General features: G+C 38.6%; 2 protein-coding genes across 2 annotated transcripts; one reads left to right on the forward strand and one right to left on the reverse strand.

Moving 5' to 3' along the window:
• Positions 1-342: 342 nt before the first annotated feature.
• On the reverse strand, positions 343-1,262 carry LOC101825455 (olfactory receptor 51B6). Its single transcript, XM_013126145.1, is given in 2 exon segments — positions 343-872; positions 875-1,262. Coding segments are annotated over 2 exon segments (918 nt in total).
• Positions 1,263-12,278: 11,016 nt separating this feature from the next.
• On the forward strand, positions 12,279-13,211 carry LOC101841423 (olfactory receptor 51B2-like). Its single transcript, XM_005087263.2, has one exon. The coding sequence runs from the start codon at positions 12,279-12,281 to the stop codon at positions 13,209-13,211; it is 933 nt and encodes a 310-aa protein (XP_005087320.2).
• Positions 13,212-14,618: the final 1,407 nt, after the last annotated feature.

Consider the following 14,618-nt stretch of genomic DNA (forward strand, 5'->3'; position numbering starts at 1 on the left):
AGGAGGACCATTGATGGAGATCAAATGAAGAATTACAGGCTTTGACCCAAAAAAGTATGATCTAGACTGTTGTTTCAAAGGCAATATATATCTGTACATGTCACATGTCATAAGCTCAACAAATTGTATTATTTACCTTAGGAAACTTGTTAACATCAGAGTGAGGTCTTCACAAGGCACTTAGTATTGTGAGTACATCATACCATATCACATCAGCAATAGACAGCAATCGAACAGCAGAGGCTTTAGTAGGTTTCTATTCAAATGTTTTGTGTGGGTGCTTATACCTGAAATCTCACTATTAACACATCCTAGGAGCTGTTCCTCAGATAGCAGTCAGTGTCATGTTCTAGAACAAGGTCGAGAGAATAAGTGAAGTAAACCAATTTGAATCCATTTGGTCTTAATGCTGTAGATGACAGGGTTCATAAAAGGAGGGAAGCTCATTGTGATGTGAACCACATGAGGAACATGCTTTCCAAACCTGTGAATAAATGTCAGACCAACCACAGTGACATAGAAGACCAGGATGCAACAGATATGGGAGATGCATGTGTTGAGGGCCTTAGTCTGCTTATCTGTAGAAGGAATGGCCATGACAGTCTTCAGAATTAAAACATAAGAGAAAAAGATGATCAGGAAATCTAGCAGAAACATTGCAAATACAACCACAACTGGATAGAGATGATTGAATATGATGTCAGCACAAACTAGTTTGATGGCATGTTGGTGTAGACAGAAAGCATGGGATAGACAATAGGGAAACCAATGCAGGCGAATGATTATTGGCATGATTGATAAACCAGCCCTTATCAATGCACCTATGCCAATCTTTATTACTTTCGTATTTGTAAGGATGGTTTTGTATCTTATGGGTTTCTAATACCAATGAAATGGTCATAGGCCATGGCAAGCAAGACCCCTGACTCCACAATAGAAAGAGTGTGGATAAAGTAGGCCCATGAGAAGCAGGCTCCATGGCCAATCTCCCTGTGATTTAACCACAGTACACTCATCACTGTGGGCACAGTGGTCAATGTTACTCCAAGATCTGTAGCTGCCAGATTAGCTAAGAAATAGTACATGGGCTAATGGAAGTTGTGGTCATCCTTAATGAAGAAAAGAAGGATTCCATTGCCAAATTGTATGGAGATGTAGGCCACCAGCAATGGGAACGAGATCAGGTAATGGGCTTTCTCCAAACCTGGGAAGTCAGTGCGCACAAATGCAGAGGAGGAGGTTTTGAGTAATACTGAGGGCATTGTAGAGGAAAATATCTGTTGGATACGGTGAACAACTCCAGTTCTTTAGGGTTTGTACCTTGAGGATGCTACATGTTGTGTAGATGTTCAGAGGTCCTTATTTACAACAATGGTAATTCAATCATTTCTGGGAGTTTTCTAGATATCGGGAAACAGGATATATCAAGAACAATTCTACATTATTCAGAGCTCTCCATATGTAAGTTTATTGGAGTCTACATTAGAGATAAGCTATGTATGAAGATCAGATTTAGAAGAAAATTTTGTAAATCCTATACTCCATTCAAAATGAATAAAGAAATCACTATAGTTTAGAAGAACTTTAGTAGTATTGGTACTTAAGGACTCTTGCCATGGCCGTGCTAATCCTGAATCCTGGTATTTAGAATAGGCCCAAAATTTTTCTAGAGTAAATGAGTCATAGAATGTTAGGATGTAACTAAGCAAAACACCTTCCTTTTCCCTATTTACCTCCCTTTTGTCCTTACTCTGTCTTCTTTATCAGGAGCACTTCATCATTTGCTCAGAAGGACATCTCTGAGATTTTGTTCAGTTCTCCTGCTTTACTTTATAAATAACCTAATTACCAGGAGACAACTTGTGTCCTGATTAAGAATCATTGATGGATTAGCTTACGTGTACATGCAAACTGTTTCCAACATCATCTTATATTTGCAGCTTTAAACACTTTTATCAAATCAGTGAAACACACAGACTGAGTGAAGTATTATTTCTAGAAACTCAGTCACTCTCAATGTAAAGATGCTTGAATATGTTTAGGACTCACTACTTTTATCACTAGATCTTGGAAAGTACTACTACTGTTTTTCTCTATCACACAAGAGGTCTTCCTATGCCTTGGTGCCTGCAGTCAAACCCCAGAGAGAATGTTTATTACGCATCCTCACTGACCTGAGATTTTGAGTTTGTCCATTCTTTGGTGACATTGTCAAAACTTCAGATGTCTAGCACTGAGAAGCATTTGGTCAGAACAGTTTGGAATCTGGACTGCTGTAGAGTTTTGGAAACTCTATTACCTTCTGTCTTTAAGTAGTCTAAATCCTTCCCTCTGAAATGAGAAATACATGCAAATTAAAGGAGAACACTGGGTCAGTTTTGTTTAAATAAGAGTTGCCACGTAATAATGCCCTATCAAGACATCTGTACTATTATTATGATAGCAAATGCTCCCATTTGTAGATGCCTAAGACTTCTGAAACAGTATATTCATGTTACAGGCTGAAGTCTTTAGACATATGAGGGAATCAGACAGTTTGAGCCCAGTTGTGTTTATTAAAGAAACAATTAACTGTTTTAAAAGAAAAGTAGTGAATTGATAAGAAGAACATATGCAACTGAGATATATTTGTCAAACGTTGAGGAATCTATCAATTGGAGTTCAGTATAAGTATTACCCAATCAGACATACTACAGCCCTCATGGTTTAAATGCTAGACCTTTAAATTCCTCCTCACTGAGTCATTAGATGTGATTTACTGGCACCAGGAGGTTATAACATTGAGAGTAGTGTCCCCTACATCTTAAGTGGATTGTATATGAGATGAGAACTAGAGGCTAGATATTGACCACATTCTCAGGTTGGGAAGAATGCCTTTGATTGTTGATAAATCAAGCAAGTACATTCTGCTATTGAAAGCAGCATCTGAGCATCCTGGAACATACCAGAGTCCCAGCATTTAACAGGCTAGTGAAGTAGGATCATGACTTTAGGACCATCCTGGAATGTATACCAAATTATTGAACAACCTGGGATGGACAATACAGAGATTCTATATTAAAATAACAACAAAAAATGTACTTGATGATATTCAGAGCTCAGAAGCCATTTTCAAAGTCTTCTGCCATTCACACCCCCATCTAAGTTCAGTCCCTGCCTTTCACAGATCAACTGACAACTGGAGTATATTATAACATCATACATGGAATGTTACTGATCTTTTCCAAATAGGTTTTGGAACATATGTTTACTGAGATGTACCATAAACCTTGTATTATGCAAATTATCAAAACTTAATGTTGCTTTTAATTTTACTTTTATTGAACATGTTGACAATTTCATACCTGTATAATATGCATTCTGATTATTATAATATTCCCAATCTGTCTCCCACCTGCACTGCTTCCTAATTCAAAGGACTTCTGTCTAAGTGAAATTTTTAGGAGATCAGAGGTGTGGGTCATAGAGATCATGGATAAATTACTGCTCCTTGCCCCTCCCAACACCAAGAGGGGAGTACAACATTTAAAGGGCCTACTTGGATTCTGGAGACAGCACATTCATCACTTGGATGTATTTATTACTCTGGCCCATATACCAAGTGACTCAGCAAGCTGCTGGCTGTGATTCAAACCTGATACAGAAGTCTCTTCAACAGGTTCAAGCTGCTGTGCAGGCTGCTCTACCACTTTGACCATATGGTTCAGCGGTCTCAATGGTACTTGAGGTGTCAATGGCAGATAGTGATGCTCTTTGGAATCTTTGGCAGACATTTATAGGTGAATCACAGGAGAGACCTTTGGGATTTTGGAACAAAGCTATACCAGCACTGTGGATACTATTCTCCCTTTGACAGACAGCTGTTGGCCTGCTATTGGGACTTACTGGAAACTGGACACTTGGCAAAGGGTCATCAAGTTACCATATATACCATACAACCTGACCTATCAAGTAAGAGCTGTGTGCTCTCTGACATACCAAATCATAAAGTAGGAAATTCAGAGCATAAATTCATTATCAAATGGAAGTGGTATATACATGATTGGGACTAGGCAGGCCCTAAACATGCAAACAAGTTGTATGAAGAAATTGCTTAAATGCCTATGGTTTCTCCTTCCATTACAGTGCCATCTTCTGCCATGCAAACACCCATAGCCTCATGGATTGTGCCCTGTAACTATAGGAGTGAGGAAGAGATTAGGGTCTTATTTACTGATGGTTCTTCACATTATGTAGACACCAATTAGAAGTGGACAACTGCAGCATTATAATCTTCACAGCGGGAAGAACTTTGGATGGTACACATAATGGTACATTTTGCTTGGAAGGAGAAATGATCAGATGTACAATTGCTATCTAATGTAGGTAATGGATTGACTGAATGCTCCAGGACATGAAAAAAGCATGGTTGGAAAATTGTTGGGAAAGGCATCTGGGCAAAAGAACTTAGATAAATGTATCCAAATGGTCAAAGGAATTGAAGATACTTATATCCCATATAAATTCTCATAAAAATGTGATTGCAGCTCAGGAGGAATTCTACAACTAAATAGATAGAATAACTCAGTCTATAAACAGATTGTCTCTTTTCTCTGGCTGTCCCTATCATTGTCCTAAGGGCTCATGAATAACATGGCCATGGTTGTAAAGATTGTGGTTAAGTATGTTCCTGTTATCCCAGATCTCTCCAAGACCTTTATCATGAAGGGATGTTGGATTTTATCAAAGGCTTTTTCAGCATCTAGTGAGATGATCATGTGATTTTTGTTTTTCAGCTTGTTTACATGGTGGATTACATTGATGGATTTTCGTATGTTGAACCATCCCTGCATCCCTGGGATGAACCCTACTTGATTGTGGTAAATGATTGTTTTGGTGTGTTCTTGGATCCGATTTGCCAGTATTTTCTTGAGTATTTTTGCATCAATGTTCATGAGGGATATTGGTCTGAAGTTCTCTTTCTTAGTTGTGTCTTTGTGTGGCTTGGGGATCAAGGTTATTGAAGCTTTGTAGAAAGAGTTTGGCAAAGACCCTTCTGCTTCTATTGTGTGGAATACTTTGAGAAGAATTGGTATAAGCTGTTCTTTGAATTTCTGGGATAACAGGAACATACTTAAACATAATAAAAGCTATATGCAATAAACCAACAGCCAACATCAAACTAAATGGACAGAAACTAACGCAATTCCTCTAAAATCAGGAACAAGACAAGGCTGTCCACTCTCTCCATACCTTTTCAATATTGTACTTAAAGTTCTAGCCAGAGCCATATGAAAACAAAAGGAGATCAAGGGGATACAAATTGGGAAGGAAAAGGTCAAACTTTCAGTATTTGCAGATGATAAGATAGTTTACATAAATGACCCAAAGAACTCTACCAGGGAACTCTTACAGCTGATTAACACTTTCAGCAAAGTGGCAGGCTACAAGATCAACTCAAGAAAATCAGTAGCCCTACTATATACAGATGATAAAAGGGCTGAGAAAGTAATCGGAGAAACATCACCCTTTACAATTGCCACAAACAACATAAATACCTCTGGTAATGCTCACCAAACAAATAAAAGACCTGTATCGCAAGAACTTTGAATCTTTAAAGAAATAAATTAAAGAAGCCCTCAGAAAATGGAAAGATCTCCCATGCTCTTGGATAGGCAGGATCAATGTAGTAAAATGGCAATCCTGCCAAAAGCAATCTACAGATTCAATGCAATACCCATTAAAATCACAGCACAACTCTTCACATAACTTGAAAGAACAATAATCAATTTTTATGGAAAAACAAAAGACCCAGGATAGCCAAAACAACCCTGTTCAACAAGGCAATGTCCAGAGGCATCACCATCCCCGACTTCAAGCTCTATTATAGAGCTATAGTCCTGAAAACAGCTTGGTATTGGCACAAAAATAGACAGGTAGACCAATGAAATAAAATTGAAAACCCTGATATTAACCCACACACGTATGAACATCTGATCTTTGACAAAGAAGCTAAAAATATACAATGGAATAAAGAAAGCATCTTCAACAAATGGTGCAGGCATAACTGGAGACTGGCATGTAGAAGAATGCGGATCCATCCATATTTATCGCTATGCCCAAAACTTAAGTCCAAATAGATCAAAGACGTCAACATAAATCCAGCCACACTGAACCTCTTAGAAGAGAAAGTGGGTGGTACCCTTGAACGAATTGGTACAGGAGACAGCTTCCTGGACATAACACCAGTAGCACAGACAATAAGATCAACAGTTAATGAATGGGACCACCTGAACCTGAGAAGCTTCTGTAAGGCAAAGGACAGAGTCAGCAAGACAAAAAGGCAGCCTACAGAATGGGAAAAATATTCACTAATCCCCATCTAACAGAGGGTTGATCTCCAAAATTTACAAAGAACCCAAGAAGCAAGTCTCCAAAACACCAAAGGATCCAATTAAAAATTGGGCTGCAGAACTAAATAGAGAATGTTCAATAAAGGAGTCTAAAATGGCTGAGAGGCACTTGAGAAAGTGCTCAACATCCTTAGCCATCCTGGAAATGCAAATCAAAACAACTCTGAAATACCATCTCACTCCTGTCAGAATGGCTAAAATCAAAAACACCAATGACAATTTATGCTGGAGAGGATGTGGTAAAAGGGGGACACTCCTCCATTGCTGATGGGAGTGCCAACTTGTACAGCCACTTTGGAAATCAGTATGGAGATTCCTCACAAAAATGGGAATAAACCTACCACAAGACCCAGCAACTCCACTCTTAGGCATATATCCAAAGATGCCCATTCATACAACAAGGATGTCTGTTCCACTATGTTCATAGCAGCATTATTATAATAGCCAGAACTTGGAAGCAACCTAGATGCCCCTCAACCAAAGAGTCGATAGAGAAAATGTGGTACATTTATACAATGGAGTATTAGTCAGCAGAACAAAACAATGGAATCCTGAGATTTGCAGGCAAATGGATGACACTAGAAGAAACCATCCTGAGTGAGGTAGCGAAGTCACAAAAAGAGAAACATGGCATGTACTCTCTCATATATGAATTTTAGACGTAGATCTGTGGAGTGCCAGCCTAAAATCCCATGGCCAGAGAGTCTGGGAAACAGAAACTCCATTCAGTGGCTGATGGAAGAAGAGGCAGACTCCCTCAGTTAAGTACTGAGCTGAACTCAAGAAAGCCAGTGACAGAGAGGGAGGACTGATGACCAAAGGGATTAAGACTGGGCTGGTTTAATCCCCAGAAACCTGACAAGGGTTAGCTCTTGAATCTCAGGCTGATGCCTGGGAATCCAGCATGGGGATGTTGGTGAGGAGGTCTAGGTAATCTATTGAGCCTTGGGCAGTAGATCAGTATTTATCCTGAATATACACATGGATTTTGGACTCCCATCCAACAATGTGAGATGCACTCTCACCCTCAACTCTTGGGGGAGGGTCTATGCCCTGCCCTGGATGAAATGACAGACTATGGACACCCCCAAGGAGGGCCTTACCCTCCCTGGGGAAATGAGGGGATACTGGGGGGGTTGGGGGGAGGGCACGGGAGGAGCGGAGGGAAGCTGGAGAGGGACCTGGAACTGACTTGTGAAGCAACCTTGTTTTAATTTAAAAATAAATAACAATAATAAAAAAGATTATAGTTTTGCATGGGCCCAACAAGGTAGACTTCCACTGAACAAGGTTGACCTGGCTACAGCTGCTACTGAGTACCATATCCGCCAACAGCTGAGACCAATATGGATTCCTGTGTATGGCACCATTTCCTGCTGACCAGTCTTTCACCTGGTGGCATATTGACTACATAGGTTCACTTCCTCTGCCGAATCTTCTGCAGAAAGGACAATGCTTTGTCCTTATTGGAGTAGTAACTTATTCTGGTTATGGATTTGACTTTCCTGCACATTATATTTATTTCAAAAACCACCATCCATGGGCTTAGTGAATGTTGTATATACCATCATAGTATTTCACAGAGCAATGCTTATGACCAAGGAACTTACTTGACAGCTAGAGAAGTGTGATAGTGAGCCCATGGTCATGGAATCCACTAGTGGTAACATTTCTCTCACAATTCTGAAGCAGTTGACCTGATAGAAAGATAGAGTGGCCTTTTGAACACACATTTACAGCTTCAATTAGTGGAAGTAGCCTGGAGGGCTGGGACAAAGTTATTCAGAAGGCAGTACATTGAATCAGCATCCAATATATGTTTTCTCCCATAGCCAGGATCCATAGTCCAAGAATGAATGGGTGGAAAAGGGTATAGTTCCCCTCATTATTATTCCTACTGAACCCCATTAAGAAAAATTACTTTCTGTTTTCACAATGTTAAATTTGGATGGTCTAGAAGTTTTGGTTCCAGAATGGGGAACACTCCTACCAGGATATGCAACAGGCATCCTGTTGAAGCTCAGAATTCACCTTGACCACTTTGGGTTCTTTATGTCCCCAAGCCTACAGGCAAAGAAAGGAACAACAGTGTTAGGAAGGGTGATTGATACAGATTACCAAAGGAACACTGGATTTTTTATCCACAATGGAGATGATAAATATTATATCTGGGGTTTAGGATATCTTTTAGGGCAACTTTGGTGGCTACCATGTCTTGTGATTAAAGTGAATGGGAAAATACACAGCCTAATCCACACAGATTGACAAGGACTACAGACTCATCAGCCGTGAAGGTATGGGTCACTCCTCCAGGAAAAGAACTAAGACTTGCTAAAGTACTTGGTGAGGGTAAAGACAATACAGAATGGGTAGTAGAGAAAGGTGGTTATAAATACCAACTAAGGTCTTGTGACCAGTTGCAGAAACAAAGATTATGAATTGACATGAGTGATTCTGTCATATTTTGTTAAGAATGTTTTTGTAAAGATATTTTTGTTTTCTTTCCTAGATTTCTTTATCATATAATGTAACATCAACTAAGAGAATACCAATGGTTATTACATTTAAGTATGAAATAGTAAAAGAATGTCTCTCAATGTACATTGTTGCCTACTCTAAGAGTTATAATTCATTTGCAGCTATACAAGGGATAGTTATATCATGTTATGTGTAATTATGACCTTGTTATTATTTTCACTTGACAATTAAGAATGCCTTAAGGAGATATGAGTACATTTTAAGTTGACAAGAGGTAGACTTGCGATGGTTATTCTTGGTTGTCTACTTGACTATATCTGGATTTAAGTAAAATCCAACTGGCTGGGTATACCTATGAGAGATTGTTTAATTAAATTATGTGAATTGGGAAGATCCATCTTTAATCCAGATCTTCTGTGGTGGGAAGACCAACCTTTGCTCTGATACACATCTTCTGCCTGTAGTCTTTATAAAGAACAAGGGAGCTTGTTTTTTTTCTGCTTACCTTGTCTCTGGCTATTGAATTCATTCCTTCGCTGGCATCAGAACCTACTTTTTCAGGATTCTGACATATACTGAAGACCAGCTGAGACCTCCAAAATCATGAACTAAACAGTTACTGCATCATTGGATCTTCCATTGGTAGTCAGCCATTGTTTGACTAGCCAGACAGACCACAGCCTTGAAGCTATTCTAATAAATGCATTCATCATTGTGGGTGGGTGACGGGTCAGCAAGGCTATTGCTAGTGAGGATATAAAAAGTGCACTGTAATCACCACTGAGGGTGCAAAAATAGAACACTTTAAAAATCAGTTTAGTAGCATCTACTAATATATTCTGAGAACACCCTGCAGCCCATTTTAGCAAAAAAAATCAGTTTTGTGCTCATCAAAGTCACACACTGGAAACTTACATTAGCACACCAGTAATGATGCCAAACCATAAACTGTTCAACTATCTACCAACAGAAGAACAGATATTTTGATGTGTCCAGTTCCCCCTCATTAGAAACTCCATATCTGTACTACAGCATCAATGAACCTTAAAAATGTAATGTTGAACAATGCTACAAAGACTAGAACTAGTAAACTTTTGTGTTATTTCATTGATGGTGGCTAGAAAGACAGGCAAACTCACCCATTCTTCTGCCCTGTAGGCAGATGGCTGTTGTGGGTGTGGCATTGGTCAGCAGAGGCCTAGGAGGTGATAGAGCAGCTGAGTCATATCATATTCCACTTCAGGATGGGAGTGCTAGTCACAGATGGGTCAGTCCCTGAAAATTTAGCAAATTACACAGTTATAACATGTGAAGACATCTTCTCCATTGTGATTTTTCCATTAATCTGCCATCTTTCATCACCCACTTCTGTTGTTCCTGAGTCACAAAATCCATGGTTGACCATCCATGCTACACTGGTAACACTTTGCCATAAACTGACCAACATAATTTAGCACTGTTTTAATGTATCTTGAGAATTTTATCCTCACCCCTTTAGTACATTTAAGATGGCTTTAAATAACCATCATCTGATTGTAAATATACATGCTGATCCTTATTTCACATTTAGTATAATGCCAAAACTCCCTACATGATTTGTAAGCTAATCTGTGGTCAGAATATGCTTTATCTCATTCATTTCATTCTAATAACTCAATTTCTTAGTGTAGCCAGAAAGTATCTATTTGTTTGAATTAATCACACTTTATCTTATCCTATGTCAGTGTGGATATCTGTTTCTGCATTGAGACAGCACTGTTCATGTTTCTAGTTTCTTATCATTACAATTATTCTTTTATTCCAGAGTATTTCCTGATTCCAGAGAAGCATTCCATGTATCATTTCTAGTATACTACATTCTGGGAAGTGTAGTGAAGTCACCATGTGATACCAGGAGGGGAGAACACATGAGTCTGGCGTTCTCAGTAGATAATACCTTGTAGAAATATATATATTAGTAGTTATGGGTTAATACTTAAGACGGAGGCAGTCAGTAAGAACCCCTAGATATTGGCCAACAGCATTATAATTAATATAGTGTCTTGTGTGTTATTTAGGGGCTTTGAGGAGGCTACAGAACCATAAATGCAACAATGTTACTTCTGTATAAATTGATGGTAAATTTTCTTTCTATCTCATGCTGAAGGTGTGATTTGTCTTTCTAAGAAAAAGAACGAGTCTATTGCTCTGAATTTGACCAAAAATAGACAAATGTCTGAATACAAACACATTGATCTTCAAAAAAATGTGAGACACCCAATGTTCACAGTTCAGATAGGAGTTGGTATATCCAATGAGGTTCTTGTGTACCAGAATTGACTTTCCCCAAGGGATCAGAAAAGACAAAATGTAACTGGGGTTTTAAGCAACAGGATCAACAGAGGGATATGAAATCCTAATAGCAACTAGTATCCTTTTGGACATTGAGAAAGATGATAGGAAACGCATGCTTATATTTATGAGATCCTGATGCTGAGGATCTTGACAGCATTATCTATGTCAGTAGGTATCTGATTTTTGGTGTTTCTTCTTTACCCTGGGGGGATATGTCTGAAACACTTAAGAGCATTAATTGAGTGGCACAGAAAAGAGGTAAGGAGATTCCCCAGGTCCCCTGAGCATCTTGAAAGGAAAGACTCTGGGGAGGTGATATCATCAGGTGTGTCTTTCTAAGTTGGTTCAGCAACAGACTCTCAGAAGAATCTGTCTGGACTGGTGTGTGACAGGCACCTACCCAACATCAAGACTATGAGGCTGGTGAGTGCCAGGGATTGAAATAAGGGAAGACTACTCTCCTATATCTGTGAGACATAGACAGGAAAATAGAGACAAATTTCCATTCAAATCATTCACTTGGGGTTCCAGACTTTTTATTTCAGCAAGAATGTCAAGGCAGACGTGGAATTTCTAGTGAGAGACTCATGGATGAACTTTATGAAAATGTGAAATGTTTTTAGTATACATGTGGCATTATCTGGCCATGTCCATTTATTTCTGTAAAGGACTCAGGGCTTTGGGGAAAATTCAATAAAGTATTATGAGTTAGTTGCAAAATCAAAGTAAGAAAAGTTTTCTAATAAAACTATGTCTCCTTTGTAATTGTGAAATATAAAATGGAATTCAAATTTAAATATAACAAAAGTCTTGTAAACAAACATCAGTCTTACTAGGGAAAATTAATATCCATATGGATTATATTGGTCATTGTTGCTTTGTAATCATTGAAACATTTTATATATACATATGAAAGTGATGTATGATGCTATAAATGATGTGTTTTTAATGCACATGGGAAGTATTTATTGCTAATTGTGAATACTGTAATTGAGGCTGCCATAAAACATTTGTGATCAAAAGAAAGGCAAGACAATCACCACAGAAAAGAAAGTGTGCTTTGAATTGTCTAGTATGCATACTATGTGGCCCAATATCAGTGCTGCCCCATTTCTTCTGACTGGCTTCCCAGGACTGGAAGCAGCTCACCCCTGGATCTCCATCCCCTTCTTTGCCATCTATGTCTCTGTGCTTCTGGGCAATGGCACACTCATCTACCTCATCAAGGATGACCACAATCTCCATGAACCCATGTACTATTTCCTTGCCATGCTGGCAGGAACAGATCTTACAGTTACACTGACCACAATGCCCACTGTAATGGCAGTCCTGTGGGTGAATCACAGAGAGATAAGACATGGGGCCTGCTTCTTACAGGCCTACATCATTCACTCCCTTTCCATTGTGGAGTCAGGGGTCTTGCTTGCCATGTCTTATGATCGCTTTGTTGCTATCTGCACACCTCTGCATTACAACTCTACTCTTACCAATTCCAGGGTTATAAAAATAGGACTTGGGGTAGTAATGAGAGGCTTTTTATCTCTTGTACCTCCAATCCTGCCACTCTTTTGGTTCCCATACTGCAGTTCCCATGTTCTTTCTCATGCCTTCTGTCTCCACCAAGATGTCATGAAACTCGCATGTGCTGACATCACCTTCAACCGCGTGTATCCAGTTGTTTTGGTTGCCTTGACTTTCTTTCTTGATGCACTGATCATTGTCTTTTCTTATGTCCTCATTCTGAAGACAGTTATGGGCATAGCCTCTGGAGAGGAGAGAACAAAGGCCCTCAACACCTGTGTCTCCCACATTAGCTGTGTCCTGGTCTTTTACATCACTGTGATTGGTCTGACCTTCATCCACAGGTTTGGAAAGCATGCCCCACATGTGGTGCATATAACCATGAGCTATGTCTACTTTCTCTTTCCTCCCTTTATGAACCCCATCATTTACAGCATCAAGACCAAGCAGATTCAGAGGAGCATCATCCATCTAATATCTGTATAAGATAATGTGACTCACTGTATCAGAATCAAGAAAATTTGAGGGATTCACAGCCTGTTGTATATTGAAAGAAACCTTGCTTTTATAGTATCTTGCTTCTTTATTAGTGTTAGGGAGTGAATTATTGCACAGAGCTACAAGTTAGCTTAAATCGTGACCATACCTGACTATTTTATTAACAAGTAGATATTATATAGATACCAAAATCTTTATCTATTTATCTATCTATCTATCTATGTATCTATCTATCTATCTCTATCTATTCGTCTATCTATCTACCTATTATCTTGAGAGAAGGATAGAAAAACAGAGAGTAGAGAAGTAAAACATCACTGAAATTGGAGATGAAGGGTAAAGCCAAATACTCTATTAATTATAAGAGCATTCAGATCTATAAGAGAAGAATCATTTTAGAAGTCAAGTTTCCAGTCTGGGTCAATCATAGAAAAAAGGGGACAACTGCTCATATTTGATGGCTATTTAGATATCAATTTGACTATAAGGATTGAAACCTAATGATCTCTGCTCTGCCTCTAACTGCTCTCTCTCAAGATAGGATTTTCTTTTGAAATGATTCAGGAGCCATTTGTAAAGGTTTACCATGTATTGTCCCCAAATTAATTCATTAACATTTCATTTTATTTGCCTCATTTTATACTATTTTCTGTGAATGTACCTTAATGAAATCTGTTTTCTGTATATTATTTTAAAACACAAATAATTAATTAAAAATAGACCCTGTTATTTGGTCTATTAAGTTCTCCCCCCCCTTTTTTTCTCAGAACACTATGTGCCCACCACACAGGGTCTACAGAGTCAGCATCTCTCCCAGATATCTTACAAAGCACTGTGACTTCTCCATGTTCATGCTTTTGGGTTGTTTTCATTTTTCCATTTAAATTCTTCCAGTAACTTCCAACTTGTACCTATTTTAAAAATATTTTTAGTTCTTCCCTAGAATTTATTAGTCTGCCTGTCTTACAAATAATACTATTTTATTCATAGATGGCATAATGAAAGCCTTACAATGAAATATTTCTTGTTCCTGTTCCCACCATTGAGATGTTGCTGACATACACCTTTATAGGTTATGCCTTAAATAGATTATTACTATTTTGTCTTTGCAGAGTTATGTTTTAGAATACTTAAAAACCCAAAATAACACCAATGCCAAATTACTTTTTTTTCTTTTGGTTTTTCGAGACAGGGTTTTTCTGTATAGCTTTGGAGCCTATCCTGGCACTGGATCTGTAGACCAGGCTGGCCTTGAATTTACAGAGATCTGCCTGCCTCTGCCACCCAAGTGCTGGAATTAAAGGCATGCACCTGCAATGCCTAGTGCCAAATTGCTTTTTCGAGCTATTTTTGTTGCTCTTTATTATTTTTCATCTATGAAAATTGAAATATAAC

This window comes from Mesocricetus auratus, unplaced genomic scaffold (assembly GCF_017639785.1).
Source record: "Mesocricetus auratus isolate SY011 unplaced genomic scaffold, BCM_Maur_2.0 Super-Scaffold_4256, whole genome shotgun sequence".
Lineage (NCBI taxonomy): Eukaryota > Metazoa > Chordata > Mammalia > Rodentia > Cricetidae > Mesocricetus > Mesocricetus auratus.